The 25,932-nt window shown below is 38.9% G+C and overlaps 1 protein-coding gene across 3 annotated transcripts; it reads left to right on the top strand.

The window, feature by feature from the left end:
• The first annotated feature begins 5,034 nt into the window (after positions 1-5,034).
• LOC121330943 (ZZ-type zinc finger-containing protein 3-like) lies at positions 5,035-25,562 on the top strand. 3 transcript variants are annotated; one of them, XM_041277941.1, is made up of 12 exons: positions 5,145-5,210; positions 10,755-12,318; positions 15,172-15,310; positions 16,719-16,866; positions 17,018-17,142; positions 18,167-18,238; positions 18,463-18,564; positions 20,235-20,330; positions 20,701-20,850; positions 23,263-23,397; positions 23,719-23,819; positions 24,151-25,562. In XM_041277941.1, the coding sequence occupies exons 2-12, from the start codon at positions 10,817-10,819 to the stop codon at positions 24,293-24,295; spliced, it is 2,715 nt and encodes a 904-aa protein (XP_041133875.1). In that variant the 5' UTR covers positions 5,145-5,210; positions 10,755-10,816; the 3' UTR covers positions 24,296-25,562. The 3 variants fall into 3 exon arrangements, with proteins under 3 accessions (XP_041133876.1, XP_041133875.1, XP_041133874.1); XM_041277940.1 differs by lacking the exon at positions 5,145-5,210 and adding an exon at positions 10,456-10,530; XM_041277942.1 differs by lacking the exon at positions 10,755-12,318 and having other exon boundaries at positions 5,035-5,210.
• Positions 25,563-25,932: the final 370 nt, after the last annotated feature.

Genomic DNA, 25,932 nt, shown 5'->3' with positions numbered 1-25,932 from the left:
CCCCAATAGAAAATAGACTAATGTGTTGTGTTAAAAAATGGACTGAGCTACTCTGCAGCTATTATAGTGTAACAGTGTAATAGTGTCCCTTAGCTAAACATATGGAGTAAAAATCTGTTAATTTAATCCCTCCTAATATTTCTGTAGTATATAATGAATTAAGTTCAGTCTATTTAAGCAACTACTGTGTAAGAGAATGGTTCCAAACCAAAAACAGTAAAACAAAAATTATGCTGTGTTTCAAACATAATTAAGAAAAAGAAGCAGGTTATTAAGGGATACCAAATACTTTCTCAGTAGTCACAGGAAAGGTCTTTTGCACTGCATTGCAGACAAAGAAGCAGCACGCTTACACATCTGATGTCTGCAAATAAGTTTAAATGTAATGGTGCTTCCATTTTCAAATTGTTCTCCCAGAACTAGCTTTTTTTAAACCAATGACAATAGAAAAGTCTTGCAACTGTTTTTGGAAGGCATGCAAAGGAAAAACAAAGTGACTGTAAATTGTGGCCTGCTTCCAAGTCATTTTTATGTTGCGTTCATTTGCATGTAAATGCAGCTTGCTGACCTAACGTACACTTACGCAAATTGCAACTGACAGAGTATGTACAGAATACATAATGATTTATCCGGTCTGGTATTTTAAACTGTTGCATTCTGAAATGAGGCATTATTCTGTGTATCTGGGCATGATGTTTCTTACATGTTACAACTCAAGGTGGGAAAAACTGTTCAAAACCTCTAGTGTATTGAAAAAAATAAAAAATAAAAAAACGTGGACTGCTTAACAGTAAAATACAGTATGTTCTGTCTTTGGTTGATACTCTGTTACTATTATAACCGAATAATAATTCAGAAAGTTACTTCAATAAAAAAGTGACCAAAACATGTAACTGTTTAATGTCATATACTACTTACTAATTAATAATCTTTATGAAGAAATCACTTTTGATTGCAGCATTCTTTAGAGTACAGATAGTGGCATTGCTTCTCCCCAAGACCCCTTGTGGTTTTTGCATTCAGTGGAGATATGTCTAACCAGATACTTTAAGGGTTCAGCAGGCACTGCAAAGAGCAAATACTATAACAAAATATTTCTTCTAGTGCAAGAACACATTTTGTTCATATAGTAATACAACTTTCATAGTGGCTTATTATAATAACTGAAAAAGAATAGGAATGCATAGAAATAGTCTGTGCATAGAAATAGTCTGTGTGAAATACTTGATCATACTAGATACTAATAAGAATATTCCAATTTAAATATGATAGAAATAACTGCAGTTCCTCTTAAATTGCTGTGTGGCAATTATTTTTCAAGTGTTACAGAATATACACCTTTCAGTAACTTTTGATATTTTAGTCAAACGATTGGAGTTGGGTGGTCCTGGTGGCATGCTTAGTGTTTTGTTGTGCTCTGGCTTGGTTTGTAAGAATGGAATAAAATTGCAGAGGCTCAGCTTGCCCTGATTTGGTTGGGTTTGGGTTATGCATGCTTTGCCTTCTACTCTCACTGGAGAGCCTTTTAAAGCCGTGCCTGGAGAACGTGTCTTCCAGCTGCGAGCAAGACGGTTTGGAAACACTTTGTCGTCTAATACGGAGGGATTTTTGGTAGCTCTCTGCATGCTTCTGATGGGCAAGTTTCTCTTCACAAACTAACAGGCCTTCAAAAATAGAAGTGGCTCGATTTACCCCAGGGCATCTGCCTTGTGTCCAGCCCGGCTGGTACAGGTGTTCTTTGGTTATGTCCTGGTGTTACACACCAAGCAGCACAGCATTCCTACTTTTGTTGTTGCTGATCACTGCTGGTCTTGAATGCGCACATGTACATGAATACTGGAATAAACACAGTGAATAAATGTGTTATAAAAAGGTAGATTCTTTAATAGTATGTAGCCTTAAAAGTCTTGCCTAGTGAGCGCTTGTATTCACTATAGTGCTGGTCTTCAATAAGCAATGTTGAAAGAAACATGTTGCAGCAAACACTTCCACTTGTACAAGCAAAGCTTGTAAACAGAGCTTTCTTTAACTTTGTGTGGTACCAAATACCATGTTTTAAAATGAAAGTAAAGTGCAACATGACTTTAAACCTTCTATTGTCAGCCGCTCAGATGTTTTCTGCCACTTTACCCATTTTTCAACTAGAGATCGAGATTTGTCTTGTGTGTGTGTTTTTTTTTTTTTAAATGCGTTTTCACTTTTGAAAGCTCCGCAACACCCACTTCAGCTCAATCTCTAAAATGTGGATATGTATTTGTGTGCTGCCAATTGTACCGCCTGTAGGTTATTTCTTGCTGCTTATATAACAATAACACATTCTGACCCTAAGTGGATGATGAATTCCAGTTAGGGTACAATGGCGTTGAAATTCCAAAACATTTTCTGCAGAGTAACACATGCTGTTTTTTATTGCATCTATTCCATCTCCAGACATTGAGATTAACCCTTTACTGTCCAGTGTTCCCATACCTATGCAATGCGTATTTTCTCAATGTCAAATATATTGGACACTGGGTAGCAAAGGGTTAAAGCAACACTGCCCCAAGCAATTGTGGGGGGACATGTTTAGCATGGTTTTGTTTGCTTTGCAGTGCAGATCCTTCTTCCACTAAGGCAAGTATGCTTTACTGGAGTCTACCTGGACAGGTAAAAGTATAAACTTACCAGGTAGGAATGTAGAATTCGGTAGGGTCTAGATGAGTGGCTATCTTCTCTCTGTAGACCATGTAGTCTAAATAAAATAGTGAAAACAAAGCTAATTGGGTTACTGAAAGTTAGCAGTCGGTAAAGCACAGGAAAGCAAACACTGAATGCCACCTGTGACAACAAGGTGCTCAGCTTACCTTCCCATCTCTCTTTTGGTAGGGTACCTGTCAGCTATAATTGCTTTATAGCCCATGTATTTTTTTTCCACACATCTAAGAGCATAAACTAGAAATAAGTCACCAAAGGAGATGGTTGAACTGTTCTTTATTAACTTAGGAACTCACAAACTGACCACAGCCATCAGACAGCCTGGTCCTATTTTCCTGACAGAATGCGACTACAATAATTCAGGGACACAACATGATATGGTTGAGGTGCAAAGTGGTGTAGATACAGTTTAAGGAAAGCCACAATAGACCTTTAAAAATCTGGGACAGGGTTGTTTTTTTTTTTTTCTTTGTGTTAATTGTTGGGGGTAAATTGTCCCATTACTAAACTGCTTCACATATTGTGAAATGGGTGTTCACGCCTCCTGCCTAATTTTAAAATTGGTTGTGTTCTAGAACGGTTAGATGCTCAATTTGAGCTGTATTGCCAATACTGATTGAGACAGTACTTCTTGAATAACACTGTCAACATCATGTGTATTTATATACTTTACCTTCTAGTTTTCTTTGAATTCTGTACACCATTGCCTGTATGTGTCGGAAGCGCCCATGGCTCCCTTTGTATGCATGCAATTAATTCTGGCAAGACTCTCCTTTGTACTGGTACCAGTCCACTGTCTTCTCTGAAAATTTAAGTGCCACTTCTATCTAAGTAAACCATTGTTCATTTTTTATTTATTTTTTGTATATATTCCAGATGTAGATTCTTGAAATACTTTATGCCCTGGTAATTTCGTGCACTCAGTTTGCCCTGGCAAAATGTGAGATATACCAAAGTTGGCTTCAATGTTACTAGCAACTAATAATAATAAATCACGTGTACGTTCCGATCAGTATTTCTGCATGTATAAGCCAGCTTCAGAGTAATATTCAAAACTGGAGGTATCATCATAATTACACTTTATGGACATGGACTCTCCCAAATTCTGCAGGGGAGCTTTCTGGTGCCTTCCTCTTTGAGAGTGGATTGCTTTTGTTCATACCCGCACAACTGCTTTCAAAATCCCAGTCACCAAAAATATTTGCCAGTGCTGACTCTTCCCGGTGCACTTTTAAATCCGCTTGGTCTTGGATGCATTCCTCCAATTCCAATAAACTGTGGAGTGAATGTCTCTCCTTGACTGCGTTTAAAAAACAGAGATGAAGACGCCTCATGTTGTCCCGTTTTGAAATCTCATGAACACCATCTTGTTGAAGAGCTACTACGACTACTGGGTGCCTCAAACTGGGTGAAAAAGTTATAGGATAGGAAGTATCCTATTTGTTACATCGCTATGGCGCACGCGTGGATGATAAATGCGCACTACTTAGCGACAAAAACACTGCCACCCCTCCCCTTTTCTCAGCATAATATTATACATGTTTATTTAAAAAAAAAAAAAAATGTTGCTGTAAGATTTATTAAAATAACCAAAACAAATTCAAAACTGATTAGCTAAGTGAGTGCTTTTATTGTGTTTATTTTATTTGCAAGACAGAAGCCAGGCCTTAGTTCATCCCTGAAACAAATCATTAGCAGTGTTGTTGTGTAACGCTGGGGACATTGTTCTGTGAAGACCGCTGATGGTTGTAATGTATGCGTGTGTGTGCTTTTTGGCTGAAATTGGCTCAATGAATCAAGTTTCACACATAACTGCACTTCATTTATATATATTGCTGACGTTATTAATATTATGATATGTTACAAACCCAAGTAGAAATTTGACTAACTGGTTCATAGTGACCCTCACCCTAATCTTAACCGCAAGCTGCTGAGGTCATATTTCAGTTTGGGATCCGGATCCTCACATTTTCACCAGGTAATTTTTATTCTTGTTATATTTAGCCTTCGTTATTACTCGCTGGGAAATATATATATATATAATATATAATATATTATATATATATATAATAATATATATATATATATATATATATATATAATTTTTATATTTAAATTAAATATTTGCATTTAATATTCGGTTTTTCATAACCCCCAATTATGTAGCTGTCAAAAAATCAGCATTCCACGCTTAAAACATTAAAAGTGTAGGTGAACAATAATGCTGTTAGAATGCCCTCACAAAATTAAGATTAAAAATCAATCAGAAAATATGTGTTTAATGTGAGGCTGCAATGGTCACAATAAGTCAAGGTTTATAATAAAATCGAAGTGATATGCCGCACTAGTTACTGCATGCACATAACTGCCAGCACCTTGCCTATTCTGCACGCCGCAAGAAAAAAAAAAAATGCGAGCGCTATCGAGCGCGGCGCGATTGTGGGATTCAGCACAGAGCCAGGGGATAGAAAACATGGCGGCGGCCGAGACTGCTGCAAATCCATTGCGGAAGTGAGGTAAGTGTAATTCTCCCTCTTTAAATACCATTTTTCAAATTATATCATTTTGTCGTCCACCTCGAAACCCTCCCCGTTTAAAACTAGAACTTTGACCGGGCTCGGGGTTTAGCAGAAAGTGTTCTACTGGAACCTTCCATTTTAAACGCGTGTATGCTTCAGGAAAGTTGTTGCGCGAAACAATCGCCTACCCCCCTCGCTCCCTGCGTGGCTCTCTCCCTTCTCGTTGCACCAGACATCATGATCAGGCCATCTGGTCAGCGCACTGTCTTAGTAGAAGGGCACCCGTTGTTGCAAATTATTCTACATATTCTTCCTAGTGTGTTGTTGTATGCAGGTTGCTAAATCAGTTTATTTGCGCCAAAGTTATAGCTGTAAAAAAAAAAAAAAAAAAAAAAAAAAAGCGAGTTTCGCTTCCTAGAGTTAGAGGCAAAAAAACATACATATTTCATTTGTGTCAGTGTGGTGCCTGTATCATGCAGTAGGGTGCGATTAGGCTGTGCACGTTTAATTTATCATTGCTTTTAATTTTCGTACTGAAATAATGCTATAAAACGGGGGGGCGGGGGGGCACTGTTGGAGAAACGTGTAATTTTTTTTTTTTTTTGCAATTGGGAGCATTACTGCTATTTTTCTGCCGCGCTTTCCGTAGAACACTGGTTCACCAGAGTATTGTGGCCGGGTTGGGTGTGCACTTTTCGGGCTTCATTTCCATGCCAGTTCCCTGGTTTTTCTCTTAGGTGCTAAGGCCCGGTTCGAGCAACATAAAATGAGAAATAGTGGCAAGACAGGGTTTTCTGTCTTTTGGTCTGGTTAAATCGGTGTGTTCTGTTACATTGTGCGGTGGTGCAAGCTAATTTCGTTGTATTTCTAAACATCGAGTTTTTCTATCTGTGTTCAAGGGCCTTGGGTGATACTGGCATTAATGAACACACACCTAATGTTACTAAAGCAGTTTTCATTGCAATGGGTCATTTCAGAAGAGGAGCACATGCCAATTTAAAGTTCACGTTCACCACCCGCACCAGCAGCACTGGTGCAGGAAGTTGCTGCCTGCACGTGCTTTTTTAAAATTTGATTGAATTCATGTATGTAGCATCCATATTTTAAAATCTTAATATCATAAATATAATATTTACAGTTTATGGAAACATGTTAAAAGCATTTGACCATATAGATGTAGTTATAGTTTTTGTGGTGTTGTGATGCACACTTAACAAATGAACCCCACTGGGACAGGGGTATAGTGAAGTAGTATGTCTCCAGGCTCTATTTTTCTCAAATTATTTAGAGTAAAAATATAGTCTCAGTGGGTTTATGATACCTGCCATGATGGACTAGCAAACTGTTCTGTAATTGGCTGTGACAGAACAACAAAGTAAGCAAGTGTCCAGTGATGTAATATTTTTTACCAATGCCTACCCACTACTCAGAAAGACAGTTGCCCTTTTCACCCATTACCCCACATAGATGACATCTTATATCACTTAGGTTTGCTTACTTAGCAAGTGGTGTAAATGCATCTGCCTGACGTCTTGTGCAGTACTCCATGTCTTTTGGTGGTTCAGCTTGTTGCATGTTTTCTACATGCTCAGCCATGCGTATGTGTGGGACCAAACCATGTTTTGCAGGAGTGTTGAGACTCATTCCATAGACATTCAACCTTTCAGTATGAACCGATTAAGCACATCATGCATGCATGTATGTATGTATGTATGTTATTGTTTTACAATTAAGGCTCATAACAGGGATTGGCTCAGAATACTCTGCAACGATCAAAGTATTCCCTCCTTGATGATCCTGACATGGTACAGTACGCTGATATTCTGGGGTAGGCGTGGAGTCACAAGTGGCATAGATTAGCCAGTAGAGAATCCTATAATTGGCTAATTGTTTGACGATGAGCGCTGCTGTTTTTAGTACGGTGAAAGTGTTGGTGGTTAGGCATGAGCACGTTAAACGTGATCCAATAGCTGACAAGAGAAACAGATGCTGTAATCCGTTCACATATATGGGGTAGTGTGAGCTGTGCCAGACTTCCTTAATGTGTTGTGCACTTGCATGCCTCAATCCCCACGAAGAGGAATTGCATGAAGTCAAGGGGAAGAGCGTAACATATAACAGCACCCTGTTCTTCATGTACTGCCTTTTTCTGTGAAGGACAGTCATTGTTACAGTATGTTGTAAAAGGTAGTCTTGTATTCTTGACAAGATTCTCTTGCGGACTGGGGTCATACTCGGGTTTGAGTAACAGTTTTTTTTAATCATATGAATTATACCTTTCAATGCAATCATTTAACAGAAAACCATGTGAAAGAGTGAATCCTCTTCTATAATTCCAATTAAATTTTTGTGGCAGCTATTAACAGGTGCAAAGTGACACAAAAGTAGAAGTCTATTTAAACTATGGGTGCCGAGTGGGAGGAAATGTGCTTTTACCTGCCTCTGTCTGCTTAAGCAGGTGCCTTCGTTCCATCATCTGATTAATAAACATGTTTTGGGTGATCTGATACCATTTCTCATTTTGCTCCAAGCTTTCTATGCATGGTCAGAATGCATTAATGTATCATATTCCACGATCGTTACACAAGCAGTGGAAATGTAGGAACCAGATTGCAGATTACTGGAATAGCAAGTTCTTTATTTTCAGTGTAAAGAAAAACAAGTAAGAATTAATTTCTTTAACTCAGCCTTTTTAAAACAAAAACAAAAAACAAACTCAAGTGTGTACCAAGAATGATTTAAAATCCAGCTCTATACATTTGATTAAAAAATGACATCAGCAGTCTTGAAATAAGTGTGCGTTGTTCAAAAGCCAAACTGAAAGATGAAAGTATAGCTCTGTAATTAATTGAGACCAGATCAATTTAGCAAGACTTTATATAGGATTTTAAAACGGGGGCAGCCAGTGACAGCTGTAGGTAGAAAATCTACCCTTGAGCGTTTGTGCCCACTTGTGTGCTAGCTCAGTATGGACCATTAACAGGGCATGTTTAACTGTGCCTATCACCTTGTATAACAGGGTATTAACAAGTTATAAGTAACAGCACCACTGGTAATTAAAGGAAGAGAGGACAGAATTAGAAGTGTGCCAGTTTGATTTAGTTTTTGTCAACTCATGCAGCATTCCACACTATCTGCAGTTCAGGTAAGAGTTCAGCTGGCATGCAAGCAGTAGGTCTTTGTCTTGTATGCCATCATGATACATGGACATTAAAATTCTACTAGGGAACTAATTACACCTTGAAACAGAGTTCATCACAGATCCTTTGTTATTTAGTCTGGTGTACCCTCCAGTTTAAGGAATTGTTTGTTTCAGTACTGCACACTTTCAAACTCATATTTAACAAATGTTAACTTTAATCTGCTAAAGTAGGTTTGGTCGGTTTCAGTCATTTATATTGTTGCTTGGTTCAGGGCAGAGATGACAAAGAATGGCTGAATTAAGTTAAGTGTGGTATACAAAGTGCCTATAAAACACACTTGGTGTATCCTGTGTGCGCTTGCCAGTGTGTGTGATGTTTTGTGTTTGTTGACCAGGCCCAACTGTCATCTCTTCAGGGCAGGGTGTAAGCTGGGAAAAAAAGGGAAGTGTAAAACAACCAAAACCAAAAGAGAAAATCTTAGAGACACAGATGGGTTGTAGATGATTAATACAGTAGCCATTCTCTGTCTATAGGCAGCGGACTGTCATTTAGTCCTTGGTGACATCATTAGTTTGTAGTCAAAAGGAAAGGGTTATATGAGGGATGTTCAATCACGGTCCTGCAGGACCATTCCGCTCCAGGTTTAACAGGCAAAATGTTGTCGTTAAACTACTTCAGGGTCTGGATGGATGGGCCAACTTTGGACACGCCTGGGTTAAATTAATAACCCTATTAGCACTGCAGTGGGATCTAATTTAATTTCAGTCTGTCCTGCAACCCTATCTGGAGCCAGGCTTCATCTACTGAAACACTAGAAGAGGCCTGCATTTGATTGATCAAATAATACGTCATGGTTGATACTGTACATTGACATGATTTATACCAGTACTGTATATCTGTATCCTAAAACATTTCTGAGGAAGGAAACCGATTTTAAAAATTGCATCGCTTTCAGTTTCCCCATCAGTTTAAACAGAAGTAATTAGGGGTCTGACCCTTATATATATATATATATATATATATATATATATATATATATATATATATATATATATATATATATATATCGGATATAATTATTTTTATCGGTAAAAGCATTACTTTGAACTTTTCAACCCTCTGTGTTGTGCTAATTCAGAAAGCAACATCTGGCTCATTAGCTTCTGTGATTTGTGAGGGTGTATTATTTACCAGAGTTATTCTGTGGGTGGCTTTCAGGGCTGTGCATAATGGAAAGAGTAGCGCCAGTGATGGCAGTAGCCTTGAGAAGCAACAGCACAGTCAATAACTGCATAGAGAGTGCAGGCAGCCTCTGTGTTCCAGACCTGAGGGCAACAGCATGCACACACATTCTGGGAATAAATCTTTGAGAAAAAGCTGTGAATAAAATGCCTTTCAATGTTTGGAGGTGCAGGATGGAAGGGATTGATTTATAATTATGCCTGCAGTGGGCCCTTATTTATAAATGCATTAATATAGTGAAACAAATCTTTATTTCTTTGTGTGTATTGATGTAATGTACTGTAGTTGAGTGTTGACTCGAGTCAGAATCTTATATGTAAATATCCAAAACTGAATTGTGGTAACTGTTTGCTTGAGTCTTAAACTTACCACATCTCAGTAAATGTGCTTTCTTCTTACAGTCATATTCAACAAGCTGGTTTCGGATACAACCTGATTTCTGGAGTTAAGATTTCAAAAAGAACGTGGTCATTAATACTTGGCATGCTTTGATTTTGTGTAAATATGTCTTTCTGTAATTCAAGTTGGTAGTCTAATGTGATATAAGGTTTTGCCCTTTTACAGTGACGTATGGTTAATTAAATGGATCAATGAATATTAAATAGAATTTGTACGTATGTTATTGTGGCTGGAAGGCCGCAATAATGCAGGACTGTTCAGATAGTAATGCTGTATCTCCTCCCCCCCCCCACACACACACACACCTGCTTCTCATCGATTTTCATTTCTTTCCTGGAGCACTGCTGAATTAAGAGCTTATCTCCCCAGCGGACCTGCGTCGCAATCTGTTGCGTTGAAATAAAATAAGAGGAGTCTCTGTCTGTGAAAATGCTGTGACCTCTTCATTCCACATAGACAGGATTCAGTTTAGGATTTCTCTTTCAGTTGCTGCATAAATGAACCATCTTGTGTACATTTTCCATTGTTCCAAGGTTGTATCATCCAGCATGTACAAATCAAGTTTCTGTTTCTAGCTCTTGCTGCCACATAACTGCTGTCTTTTTTCCTGCTAGATTGATATTGTTTGATATACACTACCATAGTATTAAAATGACAGAATATGTATGTGTAAAGATTAGGTGTGTAGGTTTGCATGCTTTTATAGTGTTGATGGCAGTTTTTGATTTACCCTGTCCCCTGATTTGTCTGTTTTCAGGTGTCCTTAACAGCTGCTGATGACAGGACCATGATGAGGAGATTCTAGGGATTTGCCATAGTATGGCTGCTTCTCGATCCACACGTGTTACAAGATCATCAGTGGGGATAAATGGTTTGGATGAGAATTTCTGTGGTCGAACCCTAAGAAACCGCAGCATCGCCCACCCCGAAGACACCTCACCCATCCCTCCTCAAAGAGCCAGGTCGCCCAAAAAAAAGCAGGACTGCCTGCAACCGCTGCCCAAGGTGACGAACTCTGGGAAGGTCGCTGACTTGAAGCAGCAGCAGAACGTCCGCGAGTCATGGATGAGCCCCAGAAAGAGGGTCCTTTCCTGTTCTGAGAAGGACTTCCCTGACAAGCAGGCAACAGAGAACTGTGAACAGCGGCATTTGGAAGGGGTGTCTCCAGTATTCAAGCGAATCAAGCGCTGCTCGCGTTCTGGGGAGCTGACAAGTTCAGAGGAAGACTCTCCGGACAAGCTAGAGAAGTCTACATGCAGTAAGGGGTCTGCTGCAGAAAACGATGAGGACTGTCCTGGCCCAAAACGAGCTAGACGCTGTCTTGTACTGGATGATTGTGACAAAGGGGAGATCAAAAAGGTAGACAGCCCTGTGGACAGATTCGATCAGCTTGTGTTTTCTAGTGAGGCTGAACTGGTGACAAATGGGCTTGATGATCAAGACTTGGATGACGTTAGCTGCAACGATAAAACAGTTGGTTCTTGCGTGTCCACTGACCCAACTGGGACTGGATCCCTCAGTGCAGGCAACAAGACTTTGGCACTGCTAAATGGCAGCAAAGTGAACTCTGCCCTCCATCCCGATGTGCCTTGTAGAAACTTGCGTTCTGAGCAAGCAGAGCTTGATTCTCGCAGAGTAGCGGGCAGCAGCAGCCCGTCTGTCGTGATTAGCGGTTGTTTGCAGCAGCCATCGGTGGTCTCCTCATCAGAGAACCCGTCGTCATTCAGGGAGCCAGAGGAAGAGGTTGATGTTGTGGGGGACAGCGGTAGCTCATCCAGAGAGTGTGTTGTTGAGAATACCAATGGTGGCCTAAGTGCTGTACTGGACAACAAACCAATCTCAGGGGAACCTGAGCCACCTCTAGGACCGGACTGTGGTTTGGATGAAGTCGCGTCTTTCATGGAACCTCAAGAACACAGATACACGCTGAGAACTTCACCAAGAAGGTCTGCCTGCAGCAAAGGGAGCCCTCATAAACTAAACTCCCCTTCCAGGGACAATGGGTCAGTCAAAGAGGAGAAGGAAAGCCCACATGGTAGCAATGTACAGGCCGAAACTAAAGCTTATGAGGAGCCTTGTGGGAAAACACGCAAGTCTCACCATGAAGGGCAAAGCACTTCCAGTGACACAGCTGGGGAGTGTTTTGGGGAAGGAATGGATAAGTTGGCGGCAGAGTCAGGGTTGTCAGACAGCAGACTTATGACACCCGCCAAAGAGCTTGTGAGCAGCAGCAGCCATGCCACAGAGGAAGATGAGGATGAAGAGGACCCTGATGTCTATTTTTTTGAATCGGATCATTTGGCATTGAAACACAACAAAGAGTATGTGTAATCTACATTAGTAGATTATGGGAGGGGGAAAAAAATGTAACTTATTTTGTTATTCATGTATTTTTTTTTACCAGTTCTAGCAAACACTTAACACCGTGACTGAAAATCGTGTGAAGATTTGCTGCAGTTTGAAACTTACTTTCATCATGAGTAATCCCAAGTCGTGATCGCTGCTATAACAGTATTTAGCGTTTTGCCCTGCAGTGTGGCCCAAGAATACTTCCATATCTCACTGTTAGCATAACAGTGTGGTGATGTCATTTAATATGTTATTATAAATCTGCGGTATCAGCTAGCATTTAGTTTGCATTCATTTATACCTTTGCAAACCACTGTTACGCATGCTCTTTTTCAGTCTCAGCACAGTAGCCATTGTATTACAGCCGTTGTATCTGTTGTACGTTCCTACCGCAAGGTTTTTCAGTTTCTTATCAGACTGGTCGGTTTTACTACTATTTTTAATACTGTTGAGTATTTCAGAAATATTGTTGTCTTTCCTTAGTATATTTAATGGGGATTGAAAGCAAAAAATGTATTGCTACAGTAATGTGTGTTTTTGTGCTCATAATATTTATGTTTCTGTTTCTGGCTCACTTAGTGGGTATAGGTAAAACCCAAAATATTAAACTGTGGGTCTGTGTGTGTTGGCAGCTTTGTATGGATGTCCACTTAATCTTTGTGTAATAGTTGCTGAATCCCCTTTACGTTGTTTAACATAATATTGGAAGCATCTAGCAAGACAACCACAAGATCTGTTTGTGAGTGCTGCAGTCTGACAGTTAGCTTTAGTTAGCTAAAGAAAATGCTTCACAGCTTCATCAGTTTTGTTTTATACCACCGCTGTTCAGTATTGTTATTTGTTCAGTTTTTGCCAGTAGATGGTACTAAAACACAGGGTTTACTTTCTGGCCTTTTGCCGGCAATACTCTTAGCTGCACACCAACATTTTATTTGGATATTGTATTTTACTTAGTAATATATGGATGAGTACACTGTTTTTATGTAATTGATTCAGAGGAATTTCCAAGTTATCTAAGAACATTTTAGGAATATTTTGCAAATGTTTTAAAACTGTAAACTCTCGCTAGTCTAACACCAAGTCAGATGTTCTGAACTACCCTCAATTGTGTATATTGTTTTAATGATCAGGAGTTAAATATATTGTTCCTCGCATGAAGCTGCACTCCTAATAGTAAACCCGCAGACTCAAGTGAGGCTTATTCACGCTGTGTTAAGTGTGATCAGTTCAGGGCATGTTGAGCAGGTGCCTGATTGCTCAAATTCTTGGCTTGTGGTAACTTCCAATAATAAAATGAAACCAGGGGAGTTGTGAAAACCAGGATTGAGTGCAGGGTTTGTACTCCTGCTGCATTTACTCTTGGAGGTTTACCAGGACTGAATGTAGTAACTCAATAGGCCATGAACGTGAACAGCAGAAATGTCAAGCAATATAGCACGGAAACGGTGGGCCATGCTGCAGCTACTTTAACTAACCATTTAACAGTAGAGCGAGAGTATAGAGTAATGTACTAATGTTTGCTTTGTGGTGTGTCTGTTCTCTTTAGCTGGGGATAAGCTGGGAGGTGTAATCCTTTCATTACTCTCCTGAGCTCACTGTATGCCTGCTAGCTATGACTATAAATAGAATAGGGCATTGTGCACAAGAAGGCTTTTAATAAATAATCTGTCTTGTGATTGCTTGTAAAAAAAACAAACAAAAAAAAAAAACTTCTAACCCACAGCTAGATACTTTTAAATCCTTTATACTTGGTGAACATAGCCCTTTGTGATTGGCCGAACAGCATTGCAATGTGTTGTTCGGATCTCCTTAGCCCCATCATAAAGAGAGCAATAACATATACAAGCATAAATGTAACTGAAACCGCAACAGCAAAATGAGTGCCTTTCAGCAACAACAACAACAACAAAAATACACTAAGCCATTATTTTTATTTTATTCTTCTGTTCAGATGAGTTCTTGTATAGGTTAAAGATTCTAAAACTGAAAAAATACCTATCTATCTATCTACCTATCTATCTCTATCTATCTATCTATCTATATATTCAGTGTCATTTTGACTACTTGTTTAAACTTTTGCATTCAAAGATTTAGTTTACTTACCCCATTGGGGTTGTAATGGGCTATTTTATAATTGCAAAAAGACACTTCATGGCGCATCTAGTAAAGGCACTGCAAATGGAGTGCATGATGTGCCGTATAGCCTGGAGGTCACCGGTTCGAGTCCAGGTTATTCGTAGACGGGAGCTCCCAGGGGGCGGCGCATAATTGGCCGAACGCCGTCGTGGAGGGGGGCTTAGGTCGGCCAGGGTATTGGTGGCTCATCGCGTACGAGCGAACCCTTCGTCTTAGCCGCTCCTGAGTCAGCGCGGGGTTGGTTCCGGTGAGCTTAGCCTAAAAATACTTGGATATGTCAAATTGGGAGAAAATAATAAAATAATTGGTGATTAGCAGCGCTGCAAAATCAACACACTTGGCTCTGTGGTAAATGTGCCTACAGCAACAGTGCTGCAATCCCATATCAACTCACTCGTTGCCATGTCCTATTGCTTATATGTCAAGTTTTAATCCACCTGTTGTTTTACTACTGGTTTAAAATGACTATTTCAGAATGTATTTTGTTCTATAAATTGTTGGACAATAATATCCAATTGAAGCTACTGAGTTTGTTAACCCTACCGTTTACAGTATTGTAATGTGTTGAGTGAATGATAAACTGCAAGTTAAATAATTGTCTTATTTTTGCCGTTCTGGTTGTTGTCAGGTTAGATACCACCTGAGTGTCTTTCAAGGGCATTGAATAATGTATGTTCTTCTATTTCTAGTTATCAGAGGCTGCTGCAGACCATTGCTGTACTGGAGGCACAGCGCACTCAAGCAATCCAGGACCTGGAAAACCTAGCAAAGCACCAGAGGGAATCGCTCAGCGACCCAATTGTCTTTGTAGAGCAACTCCAAAAACGGGTACATGTGCTGCTTTTGTGGAATGTCTGGGGCTGTATTTAGCATTACTTTTAGGAAACGAGATCATAAGTAAGCTGTTAATTGTATGTACCAACCTGAGTTCACACACAAGAGTTGTTTATTTGTGAATCATGGTACATTTATTTACTGTTTGCATTGCAACTTCAATTCACGACATTCAAGACATGGCTGCTCAACTCTGCGCTGCAGGCTCTAGCAGTACAGTCTCTGATTCTTTGTGTGTGTGTATGTTAGTGCTTTATACAACTATTATGTAATCTGATAATCTTCCATGTGCATTTGAATGCACTGCTGGTTAAAAAGAGTAAAAAAACACTGTACTGAAACTGAACAGGAGAACCATACACACTGTGCTCACTGGCCTTCCTCCTTGTTGTGGTCTAGTTTTATTTGTTTTTTATTTGGCTTGTGCAATTTAAAAAGGTAAAGGAGATCCTGGAATACATGCTTTTGAAGGCTGTCCATGAGAGGTCTCAAGGCTAAGACACATGCTCCAGAAGAACCATTGTCCTTGTGTATCTATTGAGAGGTCTCAAGGGCAAGACAGGCTGCAGAAGAACCATTGTTCTTGTTTATGTGATGGTGATGTCAGTGGACCTAAATAGCTGTGATTGAAGCCCATATTTTAAATGTCATTACTTTAGAACACTTTCAAGTGAAAGTCTTCCGAGGAATAAGAGAGTGGGTTGATTTTATATGGGGGTGAAGAAATGAATTAGGGATACAACAGTTGTGATTTTCCCAAACCGAAACCGACAGCTGCATAAAATTGAACTAACTGAACAATACCGACAAAAGAAAACTGAACCTAATTTTTTGTACAATGAAAAGTGTTGCCAGTTTCGGCACGAAGCCGGCAGCATTTTTTGGGAACTCATTGCACACTTTGCTGCAGGGAGACAGTTCATATTAGCATTTTAATATAGTAGCATAAATCAGAAGTTATGACAAGACTTACCGGATTGATTCTGACAGCCCACGGTAGAGAACCACGGCTTCGTGATTCGTCTTGGTTTTCAGGTGTCTAGGGCTGTTTTCATATGTAAAACCTTTGTATACTAAAAAACTGGAATAAGCAATAAATAAACTGGGCAAAACAAGCGAAACAGATACTGCAGACAAATCTCTAAAAGCTGCTTCAAATTAAACGCTTCTGTGAGCAGGTCGGTTTATTTGTATTAAGGCAGCTTCATGTCGGTATGCAGCATTCTGTCGGCATATTGAATTAATTCAAGTGTGAGGGCCTTATCCATGGAGCGGTAACCTTCAGTGTGCATTAACCGGTGAAAAGAAATGTACTTCATTTTTTTTAATTATTATTATTTTTATTATAGTAGTAAAGTGTAGCTCTTTGTTTAATGAAGTGAAGTATCCTGATTTTCTGCAGGTTGACACAGGCCTTCCGTGTCCACAGCGAGTTGTCCAGCTGCCCGAGATTGCGTGGGACCAATATACCTCGGGCCTTGGAGACTTCGAGAGGGAGTTTAGAAACAAGAAACGTCACACTAGAAGGTTACAGCTCATATTTGACAAAGGTATGAAATACAATGCGTTCTCCACAGATGCACAGTAATAAACTTATAAACAGACCCTTCTCTGTAGCACAGGAAATGAAGGAAAAAATCTTAACCCTACAGCACATATCCTGTTGGTAATCTGTTATTGTTTTGGTGTGGCGTCACTTAGTGGGGCTACCTGTTCGACCTAGAAGTCCTCTGGATTCCAAGAAGGATGGGGGGGAGTCCTCTTCATACTCAGCTCTGCCTTCTAGTGATGCTCCCGAGCATGCAGCATCCAGCAGTCGCTCGCAGGTACAGTTTAATACCGCCCTTGATGTCTGGAGTCATAGCAATGTTAAAGCAGGTGTCTGTGTTGTGTGTGTAAATGGAGCTGAAGCTAGTAAAATAGTTCCATAGATATTGCCCGTCGCATACTTCCATTCGCTATACAGGTCTCCCGTTTGCAATGTGACACCTGTTACAATCTGTTCAATTTGCATGTCTTACTTATAGGTAGTCCTTTTTGATTTTATTCCCTAGATCGTTTCTTCTGTCTTTACCAACCAGCTGCTTACCTGGGAAGTGCAAGCATAACAGAATTGGCTGAAAGTAAGGCGTGCAAACTTAGAGCCTTCTTTACTATTCAATGGCAACAGCTATCATTTTAAAAATAAATACACGTTTCCTTTAACATGTGCCTCCTTCAAAACAGCACCTCCAAGGCTTTCAAAGCAAACAGAAGTACATTCCTACCAGAAGAGTGTAGGTGGTAGCTATGGAAACAGGGCTGTATTTTTGGCTTCAGTCTTGGGAACAGATTGAGACTGATAAGGACAGTCAATGCAGTGCATGTGAAGATTAAAACCCCACCGTGTGTGCTGATCTGTTTGCTTTTGTCTGCGTGACAATCGAGTCATTCACTGAAGTGTGTACAAGGCTGCTTTGGGGGCAGCAGTTTTTTTATCTTCCAGAGTTGTCAAGCTGAACATTCATTGATCTAGCAAAAGAACGACAATTCTAGATGTGCTGTGATATACCTGATGAACCAACCCTGTGAAACCTTTACCTTTAGAATGGTGGTTTTTAGATATCTGGTGATTGTAACTGCTAGCTAATGACCTATTTCTGCAAACCTTAAAAGATGGAAGCAGATGGCTGGGGACCAGGAGAAACTGGTTTAAATGTAACTGCAGCCACTGCGTTACTGTGGTATTGCAATTCCATTGACCAATACCCACTAAATTCATGGAGAATCCAATTTGCAATTAATACCTGTAACTAGCAGCACTGTCCAAATAATAAACAGTTTGTTTCACATTTTGTACTTTGCTTGCAGGTAATAAGAGGAAGAATCTGTGATCAGAGTAAACCAGAAACTTTTAACCAGCTATGGACTGTAGAAGAACAGGTAAACAAAGTATATGCTCTTAATTACCATTTTAAGATGGTTCTAGTCCTCCATGCATGACTTTATATTCTTAATTGGCCCTATTGCAATCAATTATTTTATTTATTTTTTGCTTTGTCTGAAATGGCTTCATAAAGTACTGTTGTATCAGATCTGTTCATTCTTTACTATGTAGTTTATATTTTTCATTTACAGTGTGTTTTTGTGCTTTTATTTTTGTACAGAAAAAGTTAGAGCAACTGCTGCTGAAGTTCCCCCCAGAAGAAGTAGAGTCAAAACGCTGGCAGAAAATAGCTGATGAACTGGGCAACAGGACAGCAAAGCAGGTATGCCTGGCATTTTGCATGCTCTTCAATTTCAAATCAGATCGTGGATGCATTTACGTTATTATATTATCTATAGCATTCTCTGTTATAGTGTAGATAAATTAACGTACGGTGGCTTTGTTAGCAATTTAGTATTCAGACCATCAAGGAGAACTGATACTATATTGTATTTTTCATCATTAAACAGGAAAAAAACATTTTTCATGTAAGTTATAGTAAAATGCTTTGTAGTTTTATAGCTTTAAAAGTGACATTGATAAAGCTCAGTTAGAAAATATTTTACCCTAGCTAAAAACTGACGGCCCTCGTGTTAATCTGCTGTCTGCAGGACGATTGCTTGTTTAGGCCAATTTATATACTGCACTGTAGACCTTTTCTAGTGACCTGCAGAGGTGAGTATTAGAAACAATAGGGCAGTAATTTACTTCTACATAGTTGTTCTTTCCCATATGGTTCTCTCACATTCTGGGAGTGAACAGTAGATAGTTATTTATCTCTGCAAACTGCTCGAAGCATTAAGTTGGATATTCTTAAATACACATCAAGACTCATTACAGTGGGTCCCTCCAGGAGGGGGTTGCTGCTGTGACTGTGACAAATAAACCCCTTTATTTGTTTTGATTTTTAACAGAATAAGAACTTTTTCATGCACTCTCGAACTACCTAGAACCGCCACGTGGATCACTTTGACCCATACATTTTTAAACTGCTTCGTTATGAAAATGAAAGCCATACAATCGGATACAACTGAAAAGTTATATTTAAGAACATCATATCTAACATTTACATCGCAGAAACACCGTATTTAAATGGAAAATTAAACATGAAAGTCTGTTTTTAAAGTGAGCACATATACAGCACGACTACAAATGGGAAAAAATATAATAAAACACACATTTCAAAAGAAACAGGTTTGTATATATACGTGTACAGGTGTAAACGGGTATGTGTACACACAAAACTATAAAACCAAAGTCATTGTTTCTAATACTACATAAAAATAAAATCTAACACTACTTCCAGTATGACGGCTGTATTGTACTCTATGGAGGAGCTTACGGCTCTGCCAGCTGTGCCTGCATCCAGGAAATGTTTTTTTCTAAAAGTAATATAAAAAAAAGAATATATAATACGTTTCATATTAAGCACATAAGTTGTTATCCTACCTGTCATTTCAGTTTTTGCTGTATGCATCTGAGTGCAGCTTGCTGTATTCCAATCAAAATGACTACTTTCAAGATTAAATATTTTCTTTTGATATATTCCCAGTTGCATTTTTGGAACAAAATGAAGGATTGTTGTCTCCCAGGTACATTGAAAAATAAACAACTAGGTTTTCACTGAGTTGGCTTCTTGACAAATCCACAATCATAGCAATCTCTGTCTCGCAGTCTATAAAGGCTTGAAATAAAAAATACAAATAAAACACTTGTGCTAGAAGGAGGCATGTCTTGTTTGTTGCATTTACAAAAATAATAGAATATCTTGTCTTATATTAAAAAAGACATGGGATATTTAATTCTTATATTTAGGAAAGGTCAAAAACAGACATACACATGTGATTTAAAATGGAAGAGTGACATTTTAAATGAAGAATAGGTCACACTGACCAGCGTGGTGGTTCTAGTGTTAGTGGTGTTGTAGTGGTGTTTTTTTTTTTTCTTTTTAAGGTTGCCAGTCGGGTGCAGAAGTATTTTATTAAACTGACGAAAGCTGGTATTCCAGTACCAGGAAGGACTCCCAACTTGTACATGTACAATAAAAAGGTAATGAAGCAATATATTTTATAGCTGGTATTGCAAAAGCAATTCTCTCAAAGAAACAAGTACGACAGTTATGTGTTAGTTTTATAATTGTTCTCCTGCTCTGACAGGCAGTGTTAGAACAGCAGCTATTGACATGTCAACAGCACTCTTGCTCAGCCATGCAATAATACTATATACGTACCTCCTTTTCCAAAAACTGAGCATGAAAGCTTTTGAAACAAAGATGATTAAAGTTAGTTGAAACTCAATGTAATGATTTGAATGTAAAGTTCATTTGTCCAGTAATCACCTGGCAAAAAACAAAACTTGAATTAGTAATGTACTGAAAAATAAATGTTATTATAGATTAATGTCTGAATACAAATTTTAGGCATCAAGCAAAAGACAACACCATCTGAACAAGCACCTGTACCGGCCATCCACTTTCATGACCTCCTATGAGCCTCCTGTGTACATGAATGACGATGATGACAGGTCCAGCTATTGCAGTAACCTGCAGGACCTTGCAGCCGAGGACTCTGTAAGTAATCCAGGCTTTTCAAATCAGAACGGTATTGGTTTAGAAGATGCTGTGAGCATCAAAACAACGTGAGGTTTACTGTGTGACTTAATACAATGTTTAATGCAATAAATTGAGCCTTTTTAATGTTGCAAAGAATGTAAAAAGCTGAATCAATCTTAACAGTTGCGTAAATAATTAGTATGGACTCACAAGTTTGTACATAAGAACAAAAAGAAAAACACAAGTCAGTTGTACGTTATGAATCGGTTGAATGTCAAATGTAACAAAAAACCTACGAGAACATTTGAGAAATGCATTCATTTTTAAACCCTGCCATACTAAAAGGATTTGCTGAATGCTTTTTAGGAGATGATGATTTGCAGTGGGCGAAATGATCAAAAGTCACCTTTTGTACTGAAAGCACGTAATAATTGACCTTTATGCTTCCGGCTAACCTAACCTTTAAGACTGCTTTAATGCTGCCTATAGCAACAGTACAGTATGCTGTGTGGGGCGCAGATTTCTAAGCTTTGTTTTTTATAGGGATGCAATGATTGTGATTTTTGTGTCCGATTCCAATTACCGATATTCCATTTCAATAATTGGCAGATACCAGTTCCGATACAGATTTCCCCCTATTATTAGTAATGTCATTGTAATTTGACACTTGACGATTGATTTAAGCCTTCAGCTGAACACATGACAGATTTTACTTATTGGATGTATTTTGATAGATTACACATTCTACCAGAAGTGAATTTAGTAAAACGCTAGTAAATCAACAGCATGTGACCATGTTTACTGAACTTAAAAATGTATATACATTCACTGATGGGTGGATTTATCCCTAAATAGGGATATTCGGAGGTTTTGCTACACTAAAACCTGCTTTTTATAAAGGCATACATTTATAAATCGACCGTTTCCAAATTTTGTTGCAATTACCATGAAAAATAGGCTATCGCTAGGGGGCTCTGGTTGTTTTGGAAGACTCTGGAATAGTCCACTGAGGGCACGTCAACACTGAATGTAACTCCCTGTTGTCAGGGTTTTGTTCTTACCAAGACTACTTCTACTGTTCACATAACACTGTTTAAAATGTTTAACCCATATCCAGAGTTCTGATGGTTGAAAGTAATGCACAGTTCTCTGTTGTCGTCTGACGCCTGACATCATGTCAGCCCCTACGTTCCTGCTAAGACTTTCATTTCGCACTTTCAACCGCAGCTCTAGTTACACAAGCTTGTGCTAATGCGATTAATAAGATTAGTAGGGTTGTACAGCCATTACTGTGTTTAAAAATAACTTATTTTTTACTGTGTTCTTTCACCTGGGACTACTGACAGTAGTATTGCACCAATTCCAACCATTAAAATTCAATGTATCATAGTGAGACTAATCCTTCTTTTTAAAATAATAAATGTGTTTATTATTAAATTGTTCCTCTTTTGAATCCACTCTATTATTACCAAATATACCAATCCATTATTACTATTTCCAAAATATATTTCAACACATTTCTAAAGAGATAGCAAACAATGAAAAAAAAAGAAAAAAAAAAATTAGCTGTGATCTTTTGAAGTTCTTGGCTTGCCGTCTGTGAAAATGTTCTTTTAGGACCAGAGGGTATGTTTGAAACTCAACTCATATTTTAGTTGTGCGTACATGGTTGGTATTCCTTGGGCTACATCTTTCTTAACATGATTCTGATAATTTGTCTGTACAGGTGGTGCAGTGGTAATTGAGTTCGTGGTTCTGTCTGTAGAGAACAGCAAGGTGCAGTATATGGAGCCTTCACAGAAGTACTATTCCCTCGGCACCAGAACTCCACTGGAGATTTTGGTGAAATTGGCCATGACCGTCGAGTGAGCTACCAGAAGTCTCTGTACTAGCTAACAGTAGAAAGAGCGTTTTGAATGTTCTGTGAGCTGTACTGCAGTTATTTGACTGTTTTATCTTAGGCTAAGAGAACTTTCGAAGAGGCAGAAGGACACTGTGGATCTACCTTATGGGTTTTATTTGATTTATTTATGTATTTTAAGTTGTTGTGTTGCATATCAGAATGTCGATTTCTCTTGTGTCCTTGGGAACCGTAAATAAATGTGCACATCTCCTGAGACACCCAAGACTGACAAAAAAAAAGTTTATGTACAAGGTTCCATTGTACATGGGTAGCTGCACTTGCAATACACTGTTCCCAAGTAAACTGTGTTGAAAAATCCTTTTCTTTGCAGCTTTCTGATTCCTTATAACTCTGTTGTGTGGTTTCTTTTTTTTTTTTTTTTTTTTTTTAAGAGCAATCCTGTCTGCCTTGCTCAAAGCACCGTCACGAATCGTGGGTTTACTCAATGATCATTCTCGTCTGGGTGAAGAGCAGATGTGATCCTGTCAGGCTTACAGACCGTATAACTGACTCTCCCTTTTTAACAGGATGAGGAAAGCATTCCAATTGAATACCGGCATTTACCAGAGTACAAAGAGCTTATGCAGCTTAAGAAGATGAAGAAGCTGAAACTCTTGCAAATCCATGCTGAAAGCGCACTGGTGCAACACCTTGGATTTAAGGTGGGCTCAGCGTTATTGCAGATATTTATGTCCATTTGAACCTTTTCCATGTTGTGCTTCGCTAGTGAATTCTGAAGTAAGACGCACTACAGAGTGTACAGTGATGTAAATGTATTAAGTAGTAGTTATATAATTTTATTTAACTTTTTTTTAAGAACCTGAAGAAAAAGTACTATTTTAAGTTATTTATTTGTAGTAGTTGATAGACAATGTATGCATTATTGAAAACTACAGTTTCTTGATGTGAAATAAACATCATTTACATTGATGACTATTGGCAGGCTGATTGACACTTAAATGTCATACAAATCTAATTGACAGTGTGACAATTGCGGAGTGGAGCCTATTCAAGGAGTCCGGTGGCACTGTCAAGACTGCCCACAGGATAATTCTGTCGATTTCTGTGATGGCTGTTCAGACTGGTGAGTTGATGGCCATTAAAAAGACATTTGATTAAGTGACTGTGAAAGATTGCGTAATGACTTGCTTGCATTCCTTTTAGACAATATTCTGTTCAAAACCTGTGTGAAAATGTAGTTGCATTCACCAAAACTCCATTTAAATAGTCTTTTAAACATTGGCTTGGTTTTGTTTATACCAAAGTGACTGTAGAATCAATTTGAAGCCTTTAACTGTTGTGGTTTTTTTTTTGGTCAGTGTCAGGGTCAACAAGCAAAAGTTGTTTATCATTGCAAAATAATTTAAACTTCAGTAACTTGCAGCACAATGCATTTTTTTGTGTTGTGTTGACAGCTTACATAAAACAGAAACCCACAAGCCAGATCACCAGCTGGATCCCATCTATCGAGCAGATACCTTTCTTGACAGAGACTACTGCATGGCCCAAAACACCGGCTACAGTTACCTTGATCCTAACTACTTCCCTGCGAATAGATGACAGGGGCAAAGCGGACACGAAGACCAGCGGGCTTACCATCCTCTTCTGGGAATTTACAATGGAGCTCCGTTGTAGAAGTTCAGTGCTTGGATTGGAAGAAAGAAAAGCTGGTGCTGCTCGGTGTGGATGTGTGTCCACTACGGCGCTGCAGCTTTCACGGGTGTCCAAGCCAAACCTCACCTGTGACCGTCGTAGGAGTTCGGGTCTCCAAATAACAAAATACAGAGGCAAACCAACATTCCTTACACAATAAAAATGAAAGAAAAAGGTCTTTTTGCACCTTTTACAATGCTGGTGAGCCTGGAGATGGTCAGCTGACACTTGTGAGGGTTCAGTTAAGCTCACAATGTGGTCGACCTACTTCACTGAAAATGCTTCTGTGACAGAGTTGGTCTATTATCATAAAGTAGCATGATATAGATAGGTGTCTGTAGAGAAGTATTTTTGAACCAGTGAGATATCTTGCCATTTTGTTGTGAAGCAGAGGTTTTGGCACAGACAGGCATTTTGATTCATACTAGGTTTTTAACCAATCAGTGTTTGCTAATACAGATGTGTTCTTAAGATATGTTAATGGACCCTGCAGAGGTCTCACTGTGGACCTGTATTCACTAAGAGCTGCTTAATCCCTTTTTACATTTTTTTTTTTTTTTTTTTTAGTTTTGTTCACTAAACAATTTACCTACCAACACAGAAGCACTACACCAAGAAACAAGCAAGAAACCCTGCGTCTCATTGCTTCTGGCATTGAGTGCAGGGTAGAAAAGCTAAGACGCCATCACTCAAGTTTCTTTTTAATTATTATTTTTTCTATGTGTAATGTTGTGATCATGTGACGTGCACAAAATATGGTGAAAAGGGTAGTCAGTGATAGTACCTGTAATGATTCTTGATGTAATTCCACCTCTAAATTACGCAGCCTCTGCCTATGCAGTAGGAGTTGTCACAGCAACTTGGTTGCAAAACTGCCTAATCATCCTGCATTTAAAGTAAATTCCCTAATACTGCAGTCAGTACAAGATCCATAAAAAGACTATTTTTATTATCTATTTAAAGAAAAACAAGGTAATTTGTCACAGCATTGAGCAGAGGTTCACATGCAGTCTTTTATACAAGTAGATTTTGTTGTGCTTCAATTAGACCATTTTGTATGGTTTTTGATTTTTTTTTCTGCTTCAGTATCTGTGTATACAGTATGTTCTTAAATAATGTACAATTGTCAGGAGAACGGTGGAAATAAAACTGTGGAAATAGTCTTTCTATAAAACATGAGTCTGCTGGGTTTTTTCCCTGTCCGTTATGCTAGACGCAGGGCAAGGCTGACTGTCTGCCTCTTACTAATTGCACGCATTCAGCAGAACAGGTTGTCTTGTTCTGTGCATGATACTTCAGCAATATGAATGTTTAAAATCCAGTAAAAGAAGTTACCTGTTAAGTCGTAGGGAGTGAACCCAAGTTGCTGCTGTAGGCACTGGTAGTGGTTATTCCAGTTTTAGGCTAACTAGTAAAGTTTAAAATAATCCCTCTATTTTAACCACAGCTTTTTTTCCCCCTGCTACATAGAACACAAATGATGCAAGCCAGAGCAGTAGGGTTTGCACTTCTAATAGTGAGAACTGCATTCCTATGCTGTTTTA

Source organism: Polyodon spathula, chromosome 18 (genome assembly GCF_017654505.1).
Source record: "Polyodon spathula isolate WHYD16114869_AA chromosome 18, ASM1765450v1, whole genome shotgun sequence".
In the NCBI taxonomy this organism is placed as follows: Eukaryota; Metazoa; Chordata; class Actinopteri; order Acipenseriformes; family Polyodontidae; genus Polyodon; species Polyodon spathula.
Note: the sequence above shows the minus strand (reverse complement) of the source record. Positions and strands in the feature narration are given on the sequence as shown.